This window comes from Artibeus jamaicensis, unplaced genomic scaffold, assembly GCF_021234435.1.
Source record: "Artibeus jamaicensis isolate MK-2021 breed Jamaican fruit bat unplaced genomic scaffold, CSHL_Jam_final contig_76, whole genome shotgun sequence".
Lineage (NCBI taxonomy): Eukaryota > Metazoa > Chordata > Mammalia > Chiroptera > Phyllostomidae > Artibeus > Artibeus jamaicensis.
The window spans coordinates 2,100,881-2,128,382 of record NW_026521954.1 but is presented as its reverse complement, the minus strand read 5'-3'; the positions used below and the strand labels follow the sequence as shown (position 1 = coordinate 2,128,382).

Genomic DNA, 27,502 nt, shown 5'->3' with positions numbered 1-27,502 from the left:
AGCAGTTAGCTTGGGCATCCCTTGAAATTATTAGAATGAATTGCTGTGTGGACAGGGAGGTGTGAAGGACATCAGAAATGATGGTTTGTCAAGCTTGTTAAACTGTCGGATAGTAAAAATGAGTAGCAGTTCAGAGTACTTAAACCTAGTTTAAAATAAAAAGGATAAATAAGCATGTAGTTGGCCCATTTATTTTTTTTTCATATTGAAATTGGTACTTCTATACCCTAAGGAACAGGATCAATACTGTCAGTTCAGTTGCTTTCATCTGTTCTGAAGTTTATTTATTTATTTATTTTAACAGCCTTACTCAGGGGGCCTTGACTGATTCGGAGAACCCTGTATCGAAAGGAACCCATCAGGACGACCAGTTCGTTACAGAAGCTGGGGCCCCACACTGTGGGGTGAACCCACAGCTAGCTCAGGGTAAGGATGGAAAAGATGAACCCTGATGTCCAAATTCTTGTAAGACGGCCCCTCTTACTGTCCAGACACATATGATTTCCATTGGCTGCAAGCTTCTCTTCTAGCTTATGTGAAATAGCACCAGGAATCCATTCCTACCACCAAGTGCCCAGACCCCCCAGGGAATCACCTTGAGACCTCAGCAGGCCATTAGCACTTTACAGAAGGGTATCTTGTTAAGCAAAGGCGATGCTACTGGGCGCTGAATTTATGTTCCTTATCTGGCCTCAGATCCATCCCGGAATCAGCAGGTATCAAACCCACCAATGAACACTTTAGAAGATGTGAAGCCAAAAACCCTCCCATTGGATAAAAGCATTAACCATCAGATTGAGTCACCGAATGAAAGGCGGAAGTGAGTAACCAAAGATGGACATGGAATTTCTTTCTTTTTTTTTTTTAATGTATTCACTGTCCTGACCAGTGTGGCTCAGTTGGTTGGAGCATCATCCTGCAAAGAAAAAGGCGGCCAGTTTGATTCCTGGTCAGGGCACATGCCCAGATTGTAGGTTCCGTCCCTGGTCGGGGTGTGGACAAGAGGCAATCAATTGATGTTTTTCTCTTACATTAATGTTTCTGTGCCTCTCTTAATTCCTCCCTTCACCTCTCTCTAAAATTAAATAAATAAACAAAATCTTTTTAAAATGTATTGGCTAAGAAGGGGGAAAATGAAAAAGCATGTGATGGCAAGATGTTAGCAGCATTTCGTGCCTTCTCTCCATTGAATCTCATTGACAAGGTAAGAAATACTTATGGAAATTTAGGACAGTCTCCAGGCAAGTAATTATATACTCTGAATTATCAATTTGAGAGAGGCAAAGCAATGTTGTTAGCCCATAAATTAAACATTGGGAAGAATTCGAAGGCATGCTGTATTAGCAATTTATTTATTTAAGTGAATTACAATGTCTCAGAATCTATTGACAAATGTTTTTTCAAGGAAAAATGGTTTTCTCTCATTATCATTCTCTAAGTAACTACCCCAGGCTGCATTCTAATTTTATAAGACTTGTATCTTCTTATAATAATAATAGTTCCTAACATTTTAAAACATTTCAATAGAACAGGCACTGTGTTGAGGGATTTACATATCTCTTCTCTTCTTTTTGTAAATTAATTCATTAAACCTCCCAATAACTTCAACTGGGTTACCGTTCTCATTTTTCAGGTGAGCAAATTGAGGCTCAGGGAAATTAAATAACTTATTCAGAGTACTTGACTGGTTAAGTGGTGGAGGAATTCAAAGTGAACCCACAGTTCCACAATAAGATCATATTTGAACTAGACGTTCCTTGTAATCCGTTTTAAAAACATAGCATTCATTATTCATCAGTAGTTCCACCTGGAGCCAGGCCACCTGGATTCAAGTTTTGATTCAGCCACTTGCCTGCACGGGGCTTTGAGCAAGTTAATTAATCTTTCTCTGCTTCAGTTTCCATGGGTATAAAGTGGAAATAGTAATAATACCTACCTATGAGGTTTAGTACCTGGGAAATAGTAAGAACCGTGTAGTACAGGTGATGGTAGTGACAATGACAATGATGGTGATGATGATGATAATGGCTTGTTTTATAAGTTCATCTTTTTACCCTGTCACATTTTTTAAATGCAGTCTTAGACCCATTTCCCCCTTTTCTCTTCTGTCTACCCAGCTTGGTTTCTACTTGCCCAGATGACACGCAGAATCAATAAAGCTGAACTCACATGGAAGTGATTTTCGACCTTTTTTTTTTTTGCAATGTTATTTATATTTTAGCATATTACATGAATATGTGACATTTTGGAGAAAACAAGCTCTGCCCGAGGGGGGAGTTTGGGTGGGCAGGGGCTCAGGGAGTTATTCTGAAAGCAGTCACAAGACAGACGCTCCGTTCACCCCTGTGTTGGCCTTCCTCTTACCCTTGCTTCTTTCCCTGAGTTCTGTCCCTTTGTTTACAAATGAAACTGACTTTGATAAGTAAGATCCTGGACCTGACAGCTTGACCACAGGCAGGGCTTATGCAACCAACAGCCCCTGTAAACCACCCCAGTAGCTTCTGGCTGGGACCTCTGTGCTTTGGAGGTGCGCAACCCCCACCCCCCAGATCACATGTTCTCAGAATGAGTTTATCGATGGGGTGGAAGCCACTTCACTGAAAAATACCTCCTTTAGTTCCATCCTTTATCTCTGGGCTCTCTGTACAAGCTTTTCCCTGTATCTCTACTCATCTTCCCTACCCCCCCTACCCAGTCTATAATTTTTATATCTAACTCAGCATGCAATTTTGAATCAGCCAAGAACCTGGCCAAAATGAAAATGAGAAAAATCTTCTGTCTTTTCTGTTCAATGGTGCCAGCCTGGTTTTGATCTTGTGCAGACAATGCATGTACAGTCTTGGCTGGGTGGAATTATCGGTTTTTGTCCTTTATAGAAAAATTCCCTCTAGGATGCTCTCTGGTCTTATATTTGTTTATCAAGGAAATTTTTATTTTCTTATCTAAAATGTCTTTTCTTGTAGGATTGGGCTTCTCTTTCCTTGTCATAATTTCTGGCTCCTTTACCATGTTACAGGAAAAGCCCTCGAGAGAACTTCCAGGCAGGACATTTGTCCCCCTGTCCTCCCACCCCTCCTGGCCAGTCACCAAACAGGTACAAGAGGTCAGCAGGCCTTTCTGGGGTGGCTCTGTTCTGAAGAGAGCCTGCCAAGCATAATTTTAACTGGATTAGTGCTTGCCACATGATTTTGAGGGGCTTGTCCATCATGTCTCTTTCAACATACACACAGGCAGGAGGAAAGAACACATTTCCCATCTGTCTGCAGCGTACCAGCCAAGTGTGTGACGTTGGCACGGATGCGGGCCTAGGCCTTTAATTATATTGTGTGGAATCTGCAATCTAATAATAAAATCCACCAGACAATTGCTGGGTTCCTCAGTTGGCGCCTTTCCTTCCAAGATGGCTCGGTCCTTCCAGGCTGATGGCTCTTAACAGAGAACTAGGCGGGGGCTGAGCAACAAAACCTCCTCCTTCCCTTCCCCTGCTCAAGCTCTCTGAGAATTGCTTCTGGACATTAATTGGGCCCCATGATATTCCTAAAAGCTGCCCAAATTCCCATTCACTGGAGAGACCAATTACTGAGTACTCCAAGGTTTTCTTTGATTTAGAAATTTCATTTAACTACTGGATAAGAGGGAAATCCCAGTACGTAGGGTTTGCTCAGGGCAACTCTTCCTCTTTCCTTTTGTCTTCCTTTCTGTTTCCACTGTCCCTCTCTACCCCATTGACTTCTGAATACATTGCATATTTTCCCGTTTCTTGAGTAATTTTCCAAGAGACAACAGGCAGCAGTGCAGTCTGATCCGAGTTGTGGGAAAGCTGCCTTCGCAGGCAGCCCTCCTGTGCTGTGGCCGTCTGCTGGGTCCGGTGCTAGTCCCTCGGTGGGCACCGTGCCAGGGGCCACCGGAGAACAGAGAGGGGATACGTGCAGCCCGTGTCCGCAAGGGCTTACAACTCACAGAGGATGTCGGGTGTGACTCTAGATTACAGAGTGCAGAGTGTCCACCCTGGGAGAGGCAGTAGAGATTGTCTAGTTCAATCCTCTTGTTCTGAAGGTGGAAGGGAAACCCAAAGTGAGTTCTTTACACCGCATCACAGAGCTTGGTGACAAAGCAGGGATTAGATCCCATATCCACCCGGAACCTGTTGGACCGTATCATAATTGCCCTTCTATTTTTAAACAGAAAAGATTCTTTTTCTAAATAGGTAAAAGAAACTCCCCAGTGGGCCAGTGAATCAATTATAGAAAATTGTAAAGCAATTTGGAAACCTCAGTAAAGCTAAACTTCATTATCTTTTAGGGCTTCTATAAACATATGAATGTATAAATACATTGCATCATTTCACTGCATTTGATCACTGTGGCTGAATAAACCACAACACAAACTCTTATAACAAATAACACAAACACACGTACGCATGCATGCCAAATTCTATACCGCAGCGGAGGCCTATTGCATTTAGTCTAACACTTGTTTGCAAATTATGTCTAATGCTTCATTTCTGCTCGTCAGTTCAGTAGCTGACATTCCACTCATGATACAAACATTTTTAAAATCCATGTTTTCATCTTTTTTGCATAAGATTACATGCTTATGTATTTAACCAGCTATTCTAAATGCTTTGTTATTATCTATGGCTTTAAACGCAGGTCTATAAGCGGGAAGAAGCTGTGCTCTTCCTGTGGGCTTCCTTTGGGGAAAGGAGCTGCGATGATCATCGAGACCCTCAATCTCTATTTTCACATCCAGTGCTTTAGGGTATGTATTCATCTCTCTTCTAAGTACAGTGTCCTAATGTCGTTTGGCATCGTTCTACGCTGGGAAATACCTCCTGGAAATCACAATGGCCTTTGTTCGTGAGGTCCCCCTACAGAAGTGTGTGTGGAATTCATCCTTCATGATGAAACTCTGTGATCACACATCCCTCTGGGATGTCAGGTTAGGAAGAAGCAAAACAGGTTTGTGCAATGTACCTCCACAAACCAGGTTTTGTTGCTAAAGCAGAGTGTCGATGGTAGCAGGAAACAGAATGCTACCCTGGGAAGACAATGAGACTTCTTTAGGGTTATGTGGATTTATTTGGCATGTAATATCTTTGCTGTGCCTCAAACTCTTGTGACTTAATGTTGAAGATTTTTCTGTCACTTAAGTGTGGTTAGAGCTCGTTGCAAAGCTGCAGGTCTCCGAATGAGTGTCTGTGGTCCCAAACTGAATAGCACTTCCTCTGAGAAGCTGCCCTATTCACCCAGACCAAGCCACTTGCCTTTGTGACAGGTCCTCTTAGAACCTTTCATGGTCTATGTCACTCACTATTGAACTGTTTCATTATGATTATCAACTCCTCTCATATAAACTATCCACTCCATAAGGGCAGGAGCCATGTCTGTCTGGCTCCCCACAATTTCTTCCACACCTGGCAGATGGTATCCATAAATATTTTTAGGTGAATGAATGAATAAACTGAAGTGAGGAGGCCTAGATTCTAGTCCCAGATTTCCTGCCCATACATAGGTAAGCTAACCAGTCATAACTGATTTATTATAAAGTTTATAAGTTAGCCTCTTTCAGTATTTCCCAACTTTTTTTTTGGCTCATGGACATGTTTCAAATTAATGTATAATTTTTGAAACTAAACTCTCTAGCTCTGAGTAAGAGTCATTTCTTTCTTTCAAAAGTCCTCCTTGAATTTTGTTCTCTTTCTTGTTGGCAGTCTCCTCAGCTATAAAGTACACTTGCATAGGTTCAAAATAACTCCCAGTTTACCTATAAACTAAGGGAAAGTAAGTGAAGTGTTCCCCAAAGTATTCATTTAATAGTATCAGCAATCACTGGGAAGCAAAGCTTATCATGGACAAAACATAGTGTGAAGACTTAATGAAATTCAATTTATCAATGTTCTCATTGGAAAGTTAGTGAAGATAATGCATGTCTTAAATCATCTAGGAGTATTCTGAGGCTTAAGGAATGTACTTTTAAAATCTCATGATTATGCCAAGATAATATGTTCCAACAGCATAGTTTGTTCTCCAAAACTTTACCAGAGTTCAAAATAATCGAGGTGGCAAAGAATCCTTGCTGATTCTCGAGGGATAGAAGACTTGCTTTCTAAGCTGCCAAGGCCTGGGTTCTCGCTAATCATCCACTTCCTGGAACTGTCCTGATGCTTTAAGATGTGTCACCTCCTAGGTTTATCCCCTATCTTTGCGATGTAGATACAGCTTGTAACATAGTTGGGAGGAAGCCTCCCTCTGTCCCAGGTGACCTGAAAGCATGAATATGAGGCCGCCCTCTACTCCTGAACTGAGCCCTGATCTCCCGGCAAGAGGCTGGCATCAGAACCAACCCCACTGTCTCTTTCTCTGGCACCCCCAGCACAGTATGTCCCATAGTGTCCCGCACGCAAGCTGACTTGGCTGAAAGGAGTTCTGTTCTCAGCGGATTTGTTACTCTGGGTGCCTCTGCCTTTAATGGGGAAAGATAAGGTGGACAGCTAGCTATTTATTGCCTAGGAATTCTGACCTGAACTTGGCAACGCTGAGCTGCTTAGAAATGCTGGAAAGAATTTAATGATTAGTCACGGGCAAGTTTTAATTGATAATCTGTCAGCTAAGTGTTTATTTAAAACCACTAGCATTTAACTGCTTAAAATGGTACTTAGGTTTCAAATATATGGTGACAGAAGGAGATTTGACTTTGGGTGGTAAACACACAATGCAATTTATAGGTGATGTATGATAGTACATTGAAACTTATGTAATTTTATTAACCAAGGTCACCCCAATAAATGTCATTAAAAATAAGAATAAAAAACACAAGCCTGCAAACCGAAGAATCACTGTTCAATTCCCAGTCAGGGCACATGCCTGGATTGCAGGCCAGTTCCCATCAGGGGAAGCACAAAAGGCCACCATACACTGATATTTCTCTCCCTAACCCTTCCCCTCTAAAGATAAATAAATAAAACCTTAAAATAAAAATAAAAATAAAAATAAAATGTTTTTCCATATTGACAGAAACGGCTTGTGATAGAGGTTAACAGCACAGGCTTTGGGATTAACCCAACATCACTCACCAGTTTTACAACCTTGGGCAACTCAGCTAACCTCTCTGAAACAGTCTTTCTCTGAAAAATGCAAGGAGTCGCCATAAAATGCTAAAAGTATGTTGTCGCTGTAATTCAGTTTTTCAGGCAGCATCTAACACGCGGTAGATGCTCTAATGTAGAGGTTGTCTAAGTGATGATTGTGCTATTCACGGAAACAGTAACTACACATTATAGAGAAATTCCTTATGCACCTCATAACTTCTGTTCTTTCTCCCCTTTAGTGTGGCGTTTGTAAAGGACAGCTTGGAGACGCAGTGAGTGGGACTGATGTCAGGATTCGCAACGGTCTCCTAAACTGTAATGATTGCTACCTGCGATCCAGAAGTGAGTACTGGGCCAGAGATGAGTGTGTGTGAACTCATGCCTTTCATAGGACTCATTGGAGGAATTCGCTTATTTCTGCCCAGCAGTTGACACTCCTACCCCGAGGGAAAGATTTATTAGCATCTCCATGAGGATGTGATAATGAAATAACTCTTTATTTACCACTTGTTTGTTATTGGAAGTTACTGCTTGGGTGTGGCCAACTTTTTTTCATCTAGAAGTTCATTCACACACCAGTTTGAGGCATCGCCTGAGCTCACCATAGAGGTTTGGGTGAGACAGGGGGCAGATAGAAGCTCTATAAAACACAAGTAGTCACTGGCAGAGGTAAATCTTTAGAAGAACGGAACCATTTGGCGGGTGGGGGAGTTAAGCCTAAAGAATGGCTCTCCACTCCTCATCAAATCGGGCACCAGCTCCTCCGTATCTTCATCCTCAGCATGCAGGAGTCTCATGACATTGTACGTCTTTACTCCCAACTTAACTGAAAGTTCCTCGAGAGTCTAAATGATGGATTCTGCTTTGTGAATCCCTGCCCCTGTCCAAAATACCAATAATCAGAGCTTTAAAAACACCTGCTGCCTGGAAGCTCCCTTGAGCGCATTGGACCTTGTATCTGGCTTTCCTGCCACAGAAGGTTCATTTTGGTTTTGGCGGCACCAGGGGGTGCTGTTGCCCAGCCTCTGTTTAGAAGATGTGTAAAGAGGCTAAGGAATCTGCATTCTGCCTCACTTTCCAGCATAAATGGAGTCCTTCTGGTAGTTGGCCTAGGCAAGAGACTCTTCTATGAAAATTCCTCAGTCAGAGACTTTCTTTAAAAAATGGGGGGAGAGAAGGAATGAAGAGGTGGTATTTCAAATTCAAGAGTTTTATTTCTTCTCCAAGTAAATGCAGTGATATTTTCACAGCTGTTTTAACATGAATCTCTAAATCTGCAAGATTTAAGATTTTAAGAGTAAAAAAATGGAATTAAGTTCTTTTATAGATATAGATTTAGTATATTCTGATAAATATATGCATTTTTAATAAAATTATGTGAAATAAAATTTAATCAAGCCCAGGTGATTCTGATATATGATAAACACTTGACTTGAGGTCAGAACAGTTCCAACTTAGAGCTGGTACCATCAAACTGGACTACTTATATTATATGCTATATTGTTATATTATTTATATTTATATATTTATAGTAGCTATTATATATAATATACACATATAACATATAATGTTATATATTATATATTTATATAGTATATAATATACAAACACATGCTATAAACATGTTTATACCATGTGTATATTACATATGGTATAAGTGTATAAGATGATTTTATACTATGTATTAAATATATTAAATGTGGTATAAATAGAATACCATATATATACCATGCATAAACAAATACATATATACGTGTATAATATACAATAATTACATTTTACCTAAATTTTTGTTTGTTTTGTCTTTATACATTAGAAGTGAGAACTAAACCCTTCTCCCCCCCCAGTTTTTAAAGTGACTTTTTTTCTATAATTGTCTATAAAGTGTAGTTTTTCTCAGTCCAACTGAATGTGAATCTCGGAACCAGAAGAGGGCGCTGTTAGGTTGCAGGACTGTTGGCCCAGATTTCAGGAGCGCTGTAAATCTGAATCTCATAATTTAAAGTGCTTCAAGGATGCCAGCAGAGAACGAACGTGAACCCACCCCTGGGGGACAGTAACCTGTGTTCATCCAGATTTTTATTTTCATTGAGAAGTTGAATGACTCATTGTCATTTCTGTTGGAAATGAGCTTTTCAGATCTAGGCCAGAAATTTTTTTTTCTATATGTAAGAACATAAGGGGCACTTCCTGCTTTTAGTTCCAAATCTGAAGACAAGAACCATGGAGTTTCAGCAATGGCCTCATAAGGTGAAAAATAAGAAAGTGATTTGGAGGTAGACTAAAGATGGCATTATTTTCTTTAACTTATATTTTAATGCAGTATTTTACCAGGATTTTTTTTAGAATACTAAGATCCTAAGAAGAAGGCAAAAAGTCTTCTCTCTCTGCTGAGATAACCTCTATAGACATTCAAAAGAATAAATAAGTAAAGTCATGCAATATAAGGTTAGAAAAGTTGGATGTCCAGAAAGATACCAAATTAAAAGTTTAAAAAAAAAAAACAGCTTTCCAAAGGTGTGCACTGCAGCCACTGACCAATCCTTGCTTGGGGAGAGCTACGGGATGCCTGTGCGTGCAGATGCGCACACACGCACACACAGATGCATGCGCTGGTTTTTATTTCACACAGTTAACCACATGGTCAGTTTTCTGCACCTAGACTTTGTTGCTGTTGCCTTTAACTTAAACATATATCTTGGCAATTTTTCCTTCTGACATGTTCTTTCTCCTCATTCTTGTCAATGTTTTTAAAAATATTTTATTTATTTACTTTTAGACAGAGGGGAGGGGAGGGGAAGGAGAAAGGGAGGGAGAAAAATATCATCAATGTGTTGATGTGTGTGTGCTTCTGGCACACCCCATACTGGGGACCTGGCCTGCAACCCAGCCATGTGCCCTGACTGGGAATCAAACCAGTGACCCTTTGGCTTGTTCGCAGGCCAGCACTCAATCCACTGAGCCACACCAGCCAGGGTGTCAATGTTTTTTGTAATAGCTGAATATAATCCCACTGTATGGACTTTAAAACTAAAACTCCATGAATGGGCACCTCAGGTGTTTCCAGCTTTCTAATACTGTTTTTTAAATGCTCCAGCGAACGTGCTGTCCTTGTGCCCTGATGAAATTTGAAAGCATTTCCACAGGGTAGCTGGTGAGCCCCAAGACTGCTGAGTTAAAAGGCACATGCTTTCTGAATTTTCAGACAACTTGCCTAAGTATCTTCCAGAAAAGTGTACTCTCCCTGCAAAGTGCATAAGAGCCTCTTTCCCTCCACACCTGGGTGAGCTCTGGGCAGCATCAAGGTTTTTACTTTTCCGCTAGGTGGTGGTGGCGGGCAGGGAATCCATTGCTTTGATCTATATGTCTTTAATTACAAGTGAGTTTGAACATCTTTTTATGTTCATGCACCATTTATATTTCTTTTTCTATTAAAATTGTACTTCTTTATCCTTTGCCGATGGTTCTACTGGCACTTGGTTTATATGAGTCTCTCATAAATGAAAGAAATTTTCCTTTCATTTTGTATTTGCTGCTTGCTGTAGTTGTCATTCATCTTTCTATGTTGTGATTTTTTTCTATAAAAAAGATTTTCATTTAAGTAATTAAACATATTTTTTTAATTTCTTTTTTTGGATACTTAGAAAAACCCTCAGTACTCCAAGGTCATATGTTTAGCTGAGATTTATTCTAGAATTGTTTCTGTGTCCTTTTTCACATGTACATTTGTGACATAAGGAATATATTTTGGTGTAAGAAATTAGATAGATGTCTCACTCCCCCCCATTAGCCAATTGTGTGACTAAAACTTAATGAATAATCTTTTTTCCTCACTAATTTGAAATGCCAGCTTTCTCATAAACTAAGTATATATACTGGGCACTATTTCTGGATATTTTATGTGTTATTAACTTGTTTATGCTAATGTCTAACAGTTTTAATTATTATAGCTTCATAATATGTTTTAAAATTGAGTAATAATGACCACCTTCACTCCAATTATTTTTTTCACATTGTCCTAACTCTTCTCTCACATTTAGTTTTCTAGGTAAATGTTAACGTCATTTTAGGCTAAACTTTAAAAAATGACATGACAAGGAGAATGAGCAGCACATCTGAAAGTACTGTTCATTTTTATTCTTAGTGTCGTCAGAAAAAAAATTTGTTAGGGATGAATAAGCAGAAGAGATAATACTCACTTAGAGAAGTATAAATACACTGGAATTGGTAGACTATACCCCAGATGCAATAAAAGAGTCAGAATGGGAAGAAATAGCAAAAACTCATTTTTCTTTTTTTTTATTTGATTTTGATCTGAGTTGAGAAGAGGGGAGATGGATGGATATGAGGGGTGGTTTACATCATAGGCATTCTAAGTGAAACAAAATAATTTCATTTTGTGGAATAATAAAACCTGAATATATAATCCTATTTTCCCCAAGTAACTAGTCACATTTAAATGAAAATTTTCTCTTGCAGAGGAAAAATAGCATAACAGCATATTAAAATGCAATTCCTAAAAGCAGTATAAACAGTTTTTAAGTTCATATGTAAATGGCAATGGAAGTGCAAAACAAATTGCCTGTCACGAATCAGGCCGTCACATGTTCCACTTGTGCCATTTGTGCCTGGGTGCGGGCTGGCGGTGTCTCTGTGTCTGCTCCGTCATGCGCTTGCATGAAATGCACTTAACGCAAAATCCCCCGGGTCCTTCCCACTGTTGCTGCTGCCTCATTAGAGCTCTGGTGCCTAAAACAAGAAACATGGTGAAGGTGTCAGCAGGAGATACAGAACTCGAACCATCCTTCCTCAGAAGGGTTGCCAGATAAAGGCGAGATGCCCAGTTCAGTGCTTTTCTGCCCTGTTAAGTTCGAATGTCAGATAAACAATGAATTTCTTTCGTATGCCTGTGTTTCAAATATTGCATGTTTAGAATTTAGCACTATTATATCCCAACTATCATATGGGATAGGTACTTATGCTAGAAATTGTTTTCATTGTTTCTCTGAAAATCAGATTTTATTGGGTGTTCTGCATTTGAAATTTCTAAACCTGGCAATTCTGTTTATAGATCGTATGTCTAATTCCTCCTATTGCAATGCATTTCTTCTCAGAGAATCCAAAACCTAAAGAGACTGAGAGGAGAGAGGATATTCTCTTTTTATTTGCCAAAAAGACAATGTAGAAAACTTGATGGAGATCATTTGGTGTAGGGTGAAGTCCCGAGGATTTCAACCAAGTTTTATGGGGCCTGGGCATCACTTGGGCTCCTTGCTGAGTCCTGGGGTGGGGCTCCGGAGTCCATATTTCTAACAAGTTCCAGTTGGTACCAATACCGCCTCTCCTGGCACGCTTTGAGTTGTAGGGCGGGACAAGTTTCCCTCCCTTGAGGGAAGAGACAGCGGTCATAGCTAATTTGGGAAATTTGTCAACATCTGAACTGAGAAGCAGTGACTACTTCAACCAAATGTCACTCTGATTTCTTCATCACAGGTGCTGGCCAGCCCACAACATTGTGACATGGCTTTTCTGGCTTCCAGATCATCCACCATGTCTTTCTAGAGAGTGTCTCCTGGCGATCGTTTAACAGAGTTCCAAGTTCAGGGGCTTCTCAGCGTTCATCTAATTTCTGAAAGGCTGTTCTAAAAAATGGTATCTGTTCTTTTATAGCACATTGTTTGTGTTTCTCCTGTTTTTCTTTCTTTCTTTTTTGCATTTGCACAGTACATACAAAAGAATCTTGAATTGGAATGGTTCTGACTAGCTCAGAAGAAGGGGTTAGTGTGGTCAGGCAGACTTCCAGTTTAAAATGTGTTATTCTCTTCTTTTGGGACTTCATGAGATAAATGATTCAATAAACCTGTTTTGTTTTAGTATTTCTAGGAATTAAATACTTTGTGTTTACAAAATTGAGCTGCAGAAAGTGCAAGACATGCCAATTTGAGACACGCGGTCTTTTAAGACAAGAGCATACAATTACTGCATTTCAGAAACTAAAAACCACATTATATAGCTCCGAGCTATAACTTGTTTTTAATGCAAAGACACTAACCTGATAATATATACTGTAATCCTGAAACGTGTGTTACTTACCTGTTGAGGTAGAATTCATACCAATAAATTATTGCCCCATCAGTGTGAGGTTTTGTATACTTTGAAGGTTATGCCATTGATAGAGTCTGGCCCATCAAACAAAGAGAACCCTTGCAATATCTGTTAGACTTACGCTCTGGACATTGCCCAAGGGTAGGGAAAAAAACAGAGGAAAATATTTTAATCATCATTTCTAAAGTTATCACCAAAATATAGAAGAAAGTTTGGTCTTCAAAAGAGTGGTGGGCCATTGCTGGCCATGAGAACTTTGTTGCGTGCTTCTCTTCAGACTCCACATTCAGTAAAAGACTCAGCATAAGACACATGGAAGGAAGCTCTCTCGTCGAGATCAGTCCTCCATTAAGTGGAACCTCGGCTCACCCTGGCCTGCAAGTTCTCCGGCAGGGCCTGAAGCACAGGTGTCTAAACAAAAACATTAAGTTCATCCTAAGAGAATCCAAATGACAGATGATGTGATAAGCCACTGGGGCATGACCAGCAAGAACCTACAGGTCATATGTGCACTGCCCACTCTGATGGATATCTGCTCGTCCTCCTTCTCCCCCATCACCGACTCTCTTTCCTGTCAAATTTTGGACCTTGCTCATGGAGATTTTGAGAGAGGAACTCTTGTGAAGAACTGGTCATTTCTTGCCCTGCGTGGTGAGTTTCAGCTAGCCAAGAAAGAAATCAAGTGACTAAAAAGCATCCCATTTTAAATCTCCAGGCTGTTTCTTTAAAGCTGGGGAAAGGAGAACTATTTATTCTGCCTTAAAATGATGGCAAATAAGTGAAGATGACACTTTGTGAATGTAGACTATGGCTATCCTCCTAATAGGTTAATGTAGTCAGAAAAGGAGATCAAGTAGATGTTTTTCTGTTATGTAAGCAATAATTTTTTTCTGCGTCTTATTGGGTATGGCTAGCGATTATTTATTTACATGCTAGACGGTTCTCTGCATGCGGGTTCCATGTAAGTGCAGAAATTTCCTCAGCCACTGGAGGTGTTTTGACAATTTTGTCATTCGGATGAGCTGTTGTTAGACTGAAATTGACACATCACTTCGTTAAAAATTGTGCCTTAGAAAATGCAAAGCTGTTGCACAGTGATGAATTATGGATGCAGTACATGGAAGAGAGATGCAGTCACCTCCAAGTCCCTGAGACTTCTCACGGAGGTGTCCCCTGTTTCACAGGGGGGGAGGAATCAAAAAAAATGGAAAAAATTAAAAAGAAAAAGTTTTGAAAATGTACAGATTAAGTTCAATATTTTGGTTAACCACCTGCATGTTTTATTAAATATTTTGATAATGTGATGTTTACACTTTGCATGATATTAGCAGAGTACTTTACCAGAAATAATGCACAAAACATGTACCATATGATCATTCATAACCGATTTTTATAGAATACTTTTTACACGTGGAACTCCATCTGTTATGTAGGAATCATATGAATATTGCACATTCTCTTCTGGTTTCACAAACCCATTTATACCTATTTCTTAGTGAAACTCATTGTACATGTATTGAAGCTAGAATTGAGTCAAGAAAAATAAAGCGCAGTCTCCAGCCGCGAAATGCTTACCCATAATGAACTATAGTCACCAGCACAGAATAATCTCTAACATTTTCTAAATTCTAATTGCCAACTGTTTCTATTTATGTTTGATTTATATTTCATTTGGAGTCTGGTACATGGCAGACTAGATCTTGTTTTTTCCGATGCAGCATAATGAGTATGATCTATTTCTTTTCAAATAATCTTTGAGATCCCAGGAAAAAAAAAATGCTCTGCTCTGTTGAGCTACAATGTAAATGTGTTTGCTTAAAAAAAAAAAAAAAAAGATGAAGCAAGTGAATGATTTATTGTTCCTGAGGAAGTATATCTGATTTTTTTCTCATACTCCAAAAGCTAGTTCCTTCTCTTTCTTACAAGTAAATGGGGAACTCTGTTTTTCACTAGCAACTTTTCGTGACGTTTTCTCATTCTTTCTATGTAGTGTTATTAATGCAATACCTATGATAGTTATTGACACACAGCAAAGACCTAATGAACTGGAGTGACCCACCTCCTGCGTGAGTTCGTCCGAAAGCTGTCCAGTGGGCCGGTGTTCTGTATCAGTCACACTAACCTTCATTTAAAATATTTATTCTAAAATGCCTCTGAGAAATAGTAAGAAAATAAAAAGTTGCCTAAAATGCAACAGCTTTTATAGCAAATGTACATTTATAAATAAAATACTCAAATCAACTGTGTATTCTATTGATTTTGGGGGCACTGGGAAAGGGGTTTTCTGACTTGGGGAAGAGAATGGAGCTCACTCTTTTGTAGCTTTTAGCCTACAAAAGACTAAAGGGTTACACAGTCAGGTGAGGGCAAGGAGCCACAAAGGAAGTAATTGCCTTCCCCTGAAGGATTCAGACACCTTGAGATGAGACACACAATAACCAGGACCAGGCAAGCGCCAGTGGAAATTATTTGAAACAACCAAATGATGGTCAGCTTCTGACACTGGCTAGAGAAAACCAAATCAAACCTTTTAAAGTGGCCGTATCCGCCTCCCCCGCTGGCGCTGCCCAGAGGCTCCATGTCATTGTGCACCTACAGTTTGTTTTGCTGAGGGTCTTTCCCTCCTTGACCCAGGAAATAAATGTGAAACGGGGGCATCCTGTGACGCTGTTAGCTTTCCAAAATACACTTGTATCTTTCCTGGCACTCTGTCCCAAATTTGTAGGTGGTCCTTCTTATCACAAAGTTTGGTAGGCAGTGAGTAGTTGCTATTGCTTCCACAGAAAAGTGAATTCTCTGTTCTTCAGGAAGGAGTTTTAGTAGCTTCCAGCATAGTTTAATACATCCATTGTTATTTAAATGAAAATCCATTTAACCACACTGCATTTCAAAACAAAGTAGAAGATTGCTATTCTAGCATGTGATCTACAAAGAATTTCTTGATGAAAAGAAAAACATTTGACTTTAGATATGTTGAATTAGCTTTCTTTCCATAAACTTTCTTCAAGACCTAAGAGTCCCACATCTGCACCACAGAAGGGTGTCCCCTCATCTGCTGGCGTTATCTAAATGGAAGGGGGTTACAAATTCAAATGACTGGAGGGGCCAGTCAGGTGGTGAAAATGAGAGCCACAGGAGAGATTAAGAGCAGTGTGCACAATAGCAAGCAAAAAAGAACGGTTCTCTCAAAGAAGAAAACAGCAATCTGGCTCCCACCCATGGTCTTCATAAGGAATCTCTAGCTTTTTAATGTTGACAACAATTTAGAACATTTTCTGACACAATCAAAACTGTGAGACTCCACAAAATATACCTGCAGGTCATATTGTATTCTCAGGCCACCAGTGTGCAACCTATAGCTTAATCTTCTCCTCGCTTTTCTCCCAGCTACTAATAACTCTGTCTGCTGTGCGCCCTTCCATTGGACAAATGTATCGAGAAATGGCCACACAAAATATTTGCTTTCCAGGTGTCTTGGTCACGAAGAGAGAGAAACTAAAATTCATTAATGCTTTTAGGTAGCATCATTTGTGTGTTGCCATCAAAGATAGCTAGTTTAGAAGCACTCACATGGGTGTGCCCTTCCCCTTAAGAGTTTCCTTCTTTTTTGTAACCAGAAACATTGAAATAAAGAACAAACTGCCAGTAACCAGAGGTAAGTGGGTTGGGGGAGGGGATAACAGGGGAAAGGAGGGGAAGAAGGATCCTCTAGGAACGTGTATAAAGGACCCACAGGACAAAGCCAAAGGTGGGTAGGATTGAGGGTGGGAGGTGGGGGGTGAGTAGGGCGGGGGAGGGGGAAAGTGGAGACAGTTGTGCTTGAACAATAACTTAAGAAAAGAGTTTTCTTCCTTTCTCTAAGTGACTAAAAAACAACACAACTTGTCTTGGCCATTTTTGGACCTTTACTCTTCCACAAGATTTTTGGTATAAGCTGTCCAGTTTCTCTAAAATGCCTCTTGGGACTTTGATCAAAATTGAATGTATACACCATAATTTTCTAATTGCCATTATTAGTATATAAAATGCCATTAATATTTTTATGTTAATCTTGGGCTCAGAAATGATGCTGGACTCTTATTAGTTCTAATACATTGCTTATTACTTCTCTTGGGTTTTTTATATAGCCAAATGTCATCTACAAAAAGATTCTATCTCTTTCCAGTTATGTCTTCATATTTTCATTTCTCATTGTGTTGTTCAGTTGTTAAGTCAATGGGCATCCTGGTTGCACATTGTTATCTGATCGCCAAAAAGAAATGAAAAACGACCTAGATGTCTCACTTCCTGTGTTGTGCTATATGTGCAACTCGAGCGACCCCAGTTTTCAACACGAGACCGAGCTGCTCATGATATCCAGACATTTTCTCTTTCATTGTTCTGCCCCACCCTCCAGGGCTATGGGAAGTCCAGTGCTCTCAGCAGTTATTTTTGAAAATCTTCAGCATGTTCTGGTTTTTGTTTTCCACTTTCCATGCTTGACTGCTGACCCAGACTTCTTCCATCAAATTTATTTATTTCTAACCCTCAACCATGGGCACACCCCAACACCCCTTTATTCTTCAGACATCAGCTAATAAAGAACTGTGTGGTTTAATAAACTTAAATATGGCTTGAGGACAGCATAGCCAAATTACAAGGCAAGAAAGAAAAACATCAATTTGGAATTCCTGTGTCACTGTTCTTAAAATTATTGGCCATGCCAGTTCCCAGGGGGCATGTGCGTCCTTCCTCCTTAACCCTGAGCCCCTGGCCTGCTGCTGCATTGAGGGACACACTCCCCTCAGCCAGAGTTTCTCTTTCATTCTCTCTCTCCACCCGCCCCCCTCCCACCCATTCCTCACCCCTGCCCCTTGGAGTGTACCCTTGTATCCCAACATGCTGGAGGAATCAGAATCAAGCTCACTAATAATCTAGTGACTGCTTACTGCTATACTCAGCACACAGTGAAGGCAACCTTTACCTTACCAAACATCTTGATTAATATCTTAGCCTAAAGAAGGAATACAGACTGGAGTTGGAACATCCAGGTTCAAATCCCAGCTTTACCACTTACTATTTAGGACCTTGGACAAGTTGTTTATCCTCTCTTTGCCTTGTGTTCCTCACCTACGTAATGAGGGTAATAATAGAACACACCATGTAGTGTGGTTATTCTACCACATAGCGGTACTGTGAGGGTTAATCAGGGTAGTGAATTTAAAACAGGATGTATTCCAGCATATTGAAAATGCTAGCAGTCCTATTAGCGTTGCAATTACCATGTGTTAGTGGTAACGTAGTACAAGTTGTAGTAGTAGAATTACCTCGCTGACATTCATGGCTACAGTATGAAAACACTCTTGGTGAACTCGTATTTCTATGGCCAGACAGGCTCACCATTGTAGTTCTCGTGGGAAGAGAGAGTCTGCCCCCAAAATAAATTCTAGCCTATAGCATTAGCACCACAAAGAGTTCAGAAATCTTCTTGAAGCATCCTGCAAAATAAGTATGTACCATCTTGAAAAGAAAGAAAATATTTTAATAGATAAACCAAAATATCAATAGCAGTTATTTCTAATTAGTGGGGTTATGGATGATTTTTATTTGATTTGCATGCTTTCATGCATTTTGCCAACACCATTTATTGCCTTTATAATATGAAAAAATAAGATCACAAAGTATGAAAAGCCGCCTTCTATATCTATACCAGATAAAACAGTTTATTAGAATTTATTCAATTACCAAAATTCCACAGTGAAATGTAGTCTAGGCTCGAATAAAGAAAGAATTCATCTAGCAGAGCCCTGCCTCCCTGTGGCATGTTGCTGCTCTGTGAGTGGTCTGTGAGCTTTTCAGCCGGAGCCCCTGAAGATAATTTAGAGTTCTGTTCCCATGGGCCAGATGCGGATCTTAACATGAACTCGTAGCTGACACCAGATGCTCATCTCCGTTTGCTGCCTGTGTGTGCAGACTTCACCCCTGCCTTAAAAGTGGGTTACAAAGAATGCTTTCCTAAAACTTGTGTCAGTGGTCTAAAACCACACTGTTATCACTTTGCAAGTTTATCATGACCTCATATTTACACCGCAGGATGTACTTTATGATGGGAAAAGGCAGCCAGTAAGAGGCTATGGCAAAAGTCTTCTGCCTTCAGAAAAACAATGGTTAACAAGGTGTAGTAGAGGCTTCTGATTTTGAATCCCATCTGCTGTCCTTGAGGACATAGCTTTTGAGTCTTTTTCCATCCTCCCTCTCCCTGAAAAAAATAACAAAGCTTTCCTTACTGGATTTTGTCATGGACTAGAGTCCTAAGAACACCCAAGAACAAAGGTCGACAAAGGGCAGGCAGATAACAGACTCCCAGAAAACATGGTACTTTGATGTGGATGGGGATTTACCCAAAGTGTATTCCTCAGACATGTTATTCAAAATGCTTGGCAAGAAGATGACTCCATGGTCAGATACATGTGGAAAGCACTGCGTATCTTTTTTCTTGGAGATGTAGAATGCATGTTAAAGGCCCGAGCTGTTTTGCAGTAGTCCATTTCAATATGTTAAACCCACATTTTCCTAAATATACTTCATTGAGAAACTCTATTGCAGACTCTTCTCAACATCATCTGTCACTTGGGTTCCACAGAACAGACTTTGAGAAACATTGATTGAAACACCGATGAAATTAATATACATTTGTGAAATCACAGAAGTACCTTGATAATATGCAGACATTTTTTTTTTATATTCTTAGACCATTTTTTCATTCTCACTGCCAAACCACTAGAAAATAAAATCAGGGGACTTCCACCAGATTGGAGGCGTAGGTAGACACACTGTGCCTTCTTGCACAACCAAGTTTAAAAATAACAAAATTTTGTTTAGCAACAAAAACACAGCCAAACCACAGAAAATTTAACTATATAGAAGTCTGACAACAACAAACCCTTCAGCCAAACCGGTAAGAGGGGCAGAGCCTGCAGCAGAGCGAGGTCTGGCAGGAAAGATCCTCTGGACCGGGCACTTGACCCAGGTGTGGAGTAGCGGGCGGACCCACTGAGGGCTGACCACAGTCATACATTTGCACACAGATAAACCGGTGAAGGAGCGAGCAGTGAAAAAGACCGAGTAGGCCCCAGCGCAGGCCCCAGCAGCGGGAAGTGGCAGAGGGGACCGCTATTGTCCCTCTCTGACCCCACCCCTACATACAACGTCACAAACCAGAGACCTGGGTGGCCCTGCCCTGGTGAACACCTAAGGCTCTGCTCCTCATACCTAATAGGCACAAACAGATCAAAACATGGCTCAAGAACAACTCAGAGCCCCAGAGCTGATAAATCTACGCAACGAAGAAATAGCCAAACTTTCAGAGGCACAGTTCAAAACACTGGTGATCAGGATGCTCACAGAACTGGTTGATTTTAGTCACAAATTAGAGGAACATATGAAGGCTAAACTAATTGAAATGAATGGAAATACACAGGAAACCAATAGTGATGGAAAGGAAACTAAAACTCAAATCAAAGGAGTGGACCAGAAGGAGGAAAAAAATGACCAAACAGAAAAGGATGAAGAAACAAGAATTCAAAAAAACGAGGAGAGGCTTAGGAACCTCCAGGACATCTTTAAACCTTCCAACATCCAAATTATAGGGGTACCAGAAGGAGAAGAGGAACAGCTGCGAGTGGAAACCTTATTTGAACAAATAATAAAAGAGAACTTCCCCAATCTGGCAAAGGAAATAGACTTCTAGGAAATCCAGGAAGCTCAGAGAGTCACAAAGAAGTTGAACTCAAGAAGGAACACACCAAGGCACATCATTATATTAGCCAAGACTGAAATGAAGGAGAGAATCCTAGAAGCAGCAAGAGATAAGGGGACAGTGACCTACAAAGGAGGTCCCATCAGAGTGTCAGCTGATTTCTCAAAAGAGACCTTACAGGCAAGAAGGGGCTGGAAAGAAGTATTCCAAGTCATGAAATCCAAAAACCTACATCCAAGATTGATCTATCCAGCAAAGCTTTCATTTAGAATGGAAGGACAGATAAAGTGCTTCTCAGATAAGACCAAATTCAAGGAGTTCATCATCACCAAGCCCTTATGATATGAAATGTTAAAGGGATTTATCTAAGAAAAAGAAGATAAAAAAGATGAACAGTGAAAGGACAGCAAACTCACAGTTATTAAGAACCACACCTAAAACAAAAGCAAACTAAGAGGGCAGCTAGATCAGGAGTGAACCATAGAAATGAAGATCACATGGAGTGTTAGCAACAGGGGAGTGGGAGAAGAAGGGGGGAGAAGGTACAGAAAATAAGTAGCATAGATGGTAGGTAGAAAATGGATGGGGGAAGGCAAAAATAGTATGGGAAATATAGAATCTAAACAACTTGAGACACGTGGTCATAAACTAAGGGGGGGAATGGTGGGGGAGGGGGTGTGCAGGGTGGAGAGGAATGAAGGGGGGAAATAGAACGACCGTAATGGCATAATCAATAAAATATATTTTTTTAAAAAAGAAAAAATAAATCAACTAGGATCCTTACATCTAGAGCTGTGAAAGTAGGAGTAGAGGCACGTGTGTGGTAAGGGCCAGGGTGGCCGTGGGAATGGCTGAAATTTATCAGCACTCTATTCAAGGAATTTCCAGTGCAAAGTAGTGCTTTCATTAGGAAGATCCACCCTGCTCCAGCGCCCCACACATCCAAGAATATGGAATCTCAGTGCAGGAATAATATCCCCAAATAAAATTTTTGTGGCATGTCAAGAGACTGATTATTAAAGGAAAGAGTAATTTACATATCTAACCTATCTTTCTCTCTCCCACCCTTCCCCAGCACTCAGGAAAGAAAGTTCTTACACTGGTATCTAAAGATTTCAGGCATTAGGCCATGGGTAAAGATTTCCAGAGGGCCCATGGACCTCCACCCGTCTTCAACGCTGTAGAACCACCTTCAGGGTGTCCAGGGTGTCTCAGTGCATTGGGCATCATCCTGTGAAGCAAAAGGTCACTGGTTTCATCCCCTGTCCGGGCACATGCCTGCGTTGCAGGCCAGGTCCTCCTTTGGGGTTTATATGAGGCAACTGATGTTTCTCTCACACATCATGTTTCTCTTCCTCTCTTTCTCCCTCCCTTCCACTCTAAGAGTAAATAACTAAATTCTTTTTTAAAAAGAAAGAAAATATATAACCACCTTCAGCTGAATTTAAAACAGGCAACTGGCATAAGTTAGTATTGAAAGAAGTGTTACCAGACAATCTATTCTGAGAGGCAAAGTAAAGGATGTACTGCTTTTAGAAAGCTGATGAAAACGACTCTCGTAAATTCTTTTATCGGTTCTCAATTTGACCAGCCTAGCCAAATTCTGTTCTGGACCCAAGAATTATCTTGCTTGGTATTTCAAAAGAGTATTTAATATATGCCATTGTTTCTTCTATTTGAAGAATCTTTTGGGACTTCCGCCAAGATGGAGAAGTAGGTGGAGGTTCCACCTCACCTCTGTGCACAACCAAATCTAAGAACAACTATTTTTAACAGCAGTCACAACCAAGCCACACGGAAAATCGACAATACGAAGTCCAAAGGACAACTAGAAACTCAGCTGGACCGGTAGGAGGAGCGAGGCCAGCAGCGGAGCAGGTTAGCAAGAAAAAATTCCCGGGGCGGCGCGCAGGCAACCAAGGGCTGATCGCCAGCGAGCTGGCTGCCGGAGCGCACAGGGAAGAGGCGCGGTGGGTCGGTCGGTCGTGCGCATTTACGTGCGGAGAAACCAGTGAGAAGGGAAACCCGCGCGGTGCAGCAGGCTCGCAAAATTAGGATCGGATAAGCAAGCCTGAGGCATTTGAGTGACTGGATGCACTGGGCTAGGGGAGAGGAACGCCATTACTCCCTCTCTGACCCCGCCCCCACACACAGCGTCACAAACCAGCGACCTGGGTCGCCCCGTACTGGTAAACAACTAAGGCTTCGCTCCGCTCACTTAACAGCACGAATAGACCAAAAAATGGCTCTAGGACAACTTAGAGCCCCAGAACCGATAGACCTAAGTGATGAAGAAATAGCCAGTCTTTCAGATGCACAGTTCAAAACACTGGTTATAAAGATCCTTACAGAACTGGTGGATTTTAGTCACAAATTAGAGAAACATATGGAAGCTAAATTAATTGAAATGAATGCTGATACAAAAGATACCAATAGTAATGGAAAGAAAATTGGGATTCAAATCAAGGGAGAGGACCAGACAGAAGAAAAAAATGATCAAACAGAAAGGAATGAAGAAATAAGAATTCAGAAAAATGAGGAGAAGCTTAGGAACCTCCAGGACATCTTTAAACGTTCCAACATCCGAATTATAGGGGTACCAGAAGGGGGAAAGGCACAACCACCAGTTGAAAAATTATTTGAACAAATAATAAAGGAGAATTTCCCCAAGATGGCAAAGGAAATAGACTTCCGAGAAATCCAGGAAGCTCAGAGAGTCCCAAAGAAGTTGGACCCAAGAAGGAACACACCAAGGCACATCATCATTACATTAGCCAAGATTAAAATGAAGGAGAGAATCCTAGAAGCAGCAAGAGCTAAGGGGACAGTCACCTACAAAGGAGTCCCCATCAGACTGTCAGCTGATTTCTCAAAAGAGACCTTACAGGCAAGAAGGGGCTGGACAGAGGTATTCCAAGTCATGAAAACCAAAGATCTACAACCAAGATTGCTCTACCCAGCAAAACTTTCATTTAGAATAGAAGGACAGATAAAGTGCTTCTCAGATAAGACCAAATTCAAGGAGTTCATCATCACCAAGCCCTTACTATATGAAATGTTAAAGGGACTTACCTAAGAAAAAGAAGATAAAAAAAGATGAACAGTGAAAGGACAGCAAACTCACAGTTATTAACAACCACACCTAAAACAAAAGCAAACTAAGAGGATAGCTAGATCAGGAGCAGAACCATAGAAATGAAGATCTCATGGAGGGTTAGCAACAGGGGAGTGGGAGGAGGGGAAGGGGGGGAGAAGGTACAGAAAATAAGTAGTATAGACAGTAGATAGAAAATAGATGGGGGGAGGGTAAGAATAGTAGGGGAAATACAGAATCTAAAGAATTTGAGACACATGTTCATGAACTAAAGGGGGAAATGGTGGGGGAGGGGTATGCAGGGTGGAGGGGAAGGGAGGGAGGAATAGAGCAAATGTAATGGCATAATCAATAAAAAAAAATCAAAAAAAAAAAAGAATCTTTTGAATGGAATGACTTGCCCTTGTTTAACTTTACTTAGTCTGTCTTTGTAAAAAGGTTTCTTAAAAATGTGAAGTAGGGTAACACCTTTTCTTTTAATAAGTCACTTTGGTATTTTTTGGTAGAACATTGGTGTTAATTCCCATCCTTAGTGTTATTGATCTCCCTCCTCTAGTATAGAATTTAAGGATTATTTCTGACTCTGAATTGAACTAGTGTGTGGATCAGGATACATTTATGTGATTCATAGAAGAAAAGTATGAGTAACTGCAGAATAGGGTAGAGAATGAGATCTGTAGAATAACCTTACGATCCCACGTTCTCTAGTATCTCTCAGAAAGGAGCCTCACTAAAACCGCCGGGATTTCTAATAGCTAATTTAAGTTACTATTTTACCCTTTACTGTGTATCATAAAACACAACCCTAGGACAGGGATTCTTGAATTCACTGTCTCCCAGAGTACCCACAGTGGAAAGTCTGCTTCCTTCCCAACATTGATTCTACAATGGTCATGTAGTTTAGGGGGGATTAACCCCTCCATCAGCCACAGGGCTGGGTTCTGATTGCCATAAACCATCAGGATAATTTCACCTACTTGCTATAGATACTGTTTCAGGTGACCTAGGTTTAAGCCAATTAATGGTCCCATCTGTTAGGTCTAGGCAGGCCTAGGAGGAATGAAAATCACCAGGTGAGTTAATGACACCATGGGAAGCTGCAGACCCTACCCAGGAAAAACAGATGAAGATTAGGGTCTGGGGTCAGTTTATCTGGTACAACAGGATACAGCTTTCACCCAGCATCCAGCTCTAGCCAATCAGACTCTAATACCCCAACCACAGGTTTTTGTGTTTGAAATCCCTGATCTAAGAACAACCGAGCAAGCCCCAACCTCCCTTGGTTGGCCCCACCTTCCTCTTATTCTTCTCCCTTGGTTGGTTCCACTTTCCCTGTTATTCCTCACTAGTAAACCCTGTTCTCCTTAGCTCACTATGTCCTTCACGTTTCTTGAGTGACTCCGACCTAACACCATAAGCAGGAATCTCAAAACGTTAGTTAGATATTTGAGGAAAGCAGCCTATTTTTCTCTGGATAAGAAAGAGGAAGTGTGGGGGGCCTAATTGTACTAACAGATATCCTATAACCTCCAGGGGCCTGGCCTTAGGGTAAAGCTCGCTTTGTAAATGCAGAGGTAGATGAAAAGATGGAGGAAAAGAGCCTACAGTGACATCACTGAGCTACAGATTGGCCAGTTCTGGAACTCACACCACTGCCGTTCCATGAAAACTATCAATTAAATTAGTATTTAATCCTATGTGAGTTTCTTTTTTCTGTTGGAATAGAAAGTTTCCTAATTGAAGTAGAAATATTAAGCTATGGCACAGCCATAAAATCACATTAAAATGAACATAGATACTTACAATTCTACACCTGGTAGTTCTAGGGATTTTTTCCTATGTCTTAATATGTTTTATTTTATTTTTTAGATATATCTTACTTATTATGCTATTACATTTGTCCTATTTCCCCCCCTTTATTCCCCTCCACCTTGCACCTCACCTCCCACCCTCATTTCCCACCCCCTTGCCTTAGTTCGTGTCCATGAGTAATACATATAAGTTCTTTGGCTTCTACATTTTCTATACTCTTAACCTCCCCCTGTCTATTTTGTATCTACCATTCATGCTTCTTATTCCTGTACCTTTTCCCTATTCTTCCCCCTCCCTACTGATAACCCTCCATATGATCTCCATTTCTGTGACTGTGTTCCTGTTTTTTTTCTTGTTGTTGGGTGTTTTCCTTTTTTTGGATCTATCATGAGCTATACCAGCCAGGGCTTGTGTTCCTGTTTTATTTGTTTGCTTAGTTTGTTTTTGTTTTTGTTTGAGGTTCAGTTATTGATAGTTGTGAGTTTGTTGTCATTTTACTGTTCATAGTTTTGATTTATCTTCTTTTCCTTAGATAAGTCCCTTTAACATTTCATATAAAAAGAGCTTGGTAATGATGAACCCCTTCAACCTGACCTTATCTGAGAAGCTTCTTATCTGCCCTTCCATTCTAAATGATAGCTTTGCTGGATAGAGTCATCTTGGATGTAGGTCCTTGCCTTTCATGGCTTTGAATACTTCTTTCCAGCCCCTTCTTTCCTGCAAGGTTTCTTTTGAGCAATCAGCTGATAGTCTAATCCTTTTTAGGCTACTGTCTCCTTTTCTCTTGCTGCTTTTCAGATTCTTTCCTTGTCTTTCATCCTGGGTAATGTAATTATAATGTGCCTTGGTGTGTGCTTCCTTGGTCCAATGTCTGTCTTTAGGACTCTCTGAGCTTCCTGGACTTCCTGGAAGTCTATTTCCTTTGCTGGATTGGAGACATTCTCCATTATTTTTTCAAGTAAGTTTTCAATTTTTTGCTCTTCTTCTCCTTTTGGCACCCCTATGGTTCGGATGTTGGAACGTTTAAAGTTGTCCCGGAGGTTACTAAGCCTCTCCTCATTTTTTTTGTAATTCTTTTCTCTTCATTCTTTTCTGTTTGAAAGTTCATTTCTTCCTTCAGGTTCAAATGGTTGATTCAAGTCCCGGTTTGCTTCCCATCACTGTTGGTTCCCTGTGCATTTTCCTTTATTTAACTTTTCAGAACCTTCACTTTTTCCTCTATTTTGCATCCACAGTCAATCATTTCTGTGAGCATCCTAATTATCAGTGTTTTGAACTGTGCATCTGATAGGTTGGCTAGCTCTTCATCACTTAGTTGTATTTTTTCTGGAGCTTTTATTTGTTCTTTCATTTGGGCCATTTTTTTTTGTCTCAGTGTGCCTGTTACCTAGTGAGGAGGGGAGCCTTAGGCATTTGCCAGGGTGTGGCAACCCATGTCTCTGTGTTATAATACTGTATGTGGAGGAGGGGTCTGAGGTGGAAGAGGGGTCTGAGATGGAACAGTGCTACTTGCTCAGCTCTTGGCCAGCTTTCAAACACTTCCTCTGCTACCCACAAGCAAAATAGGCCTTTCTGCTGATGATTCCTGGGTGAGTGGGTTTGTGTACATTCTAGGACCCTGTGGGTCTCTCCAACAAACTCTCCTGTGAGGCTTGGAGTTCCT

General features: G+C 40.6%; 1 protein-coding gene across 1 annotated transcript in view; it reads left to right on the top strand.

The window, feature by feature from the left end:
* The window catches only part of LIMCH1 (LIM and calponin homology domains 1), a 322,455-nt gene extending 307,018 nt beyond the window's left edge, over positions 1 to 15,437 (top strand). Inside the window, exons 25-30 of the mRNA XM_053672339.1 lie at positions 305 to 426; positions 697 to 820; positions 3,017 to 3,103; positions 4,653 to 4,761; positions 7,330 to 7,432; positions 12,584 to 15,437. Of these exons, the coding sequence (XP_053528314.1) occupies positions 305 to 426; positions 697 to 820; positions 3,017 to 3,103; positions 4,653 to 4,761; positions 7,330 to 7,432; positions 12,584 to 12,609 (571 nt within the window). The 3' untranslated portion in view covers positions 12,610 to 15,437. The remainder of the gene's footprint in view (positions 1 to 304; positions 427 to 696; positions 821 to 3,016; positions 3,104 to 4,652; positions 4,762 to 7,329; positions 7,433 to 12,583) is intronic.
* Positions 15,438 to 27,502: the final 12,065 nt, after the last annotated feature.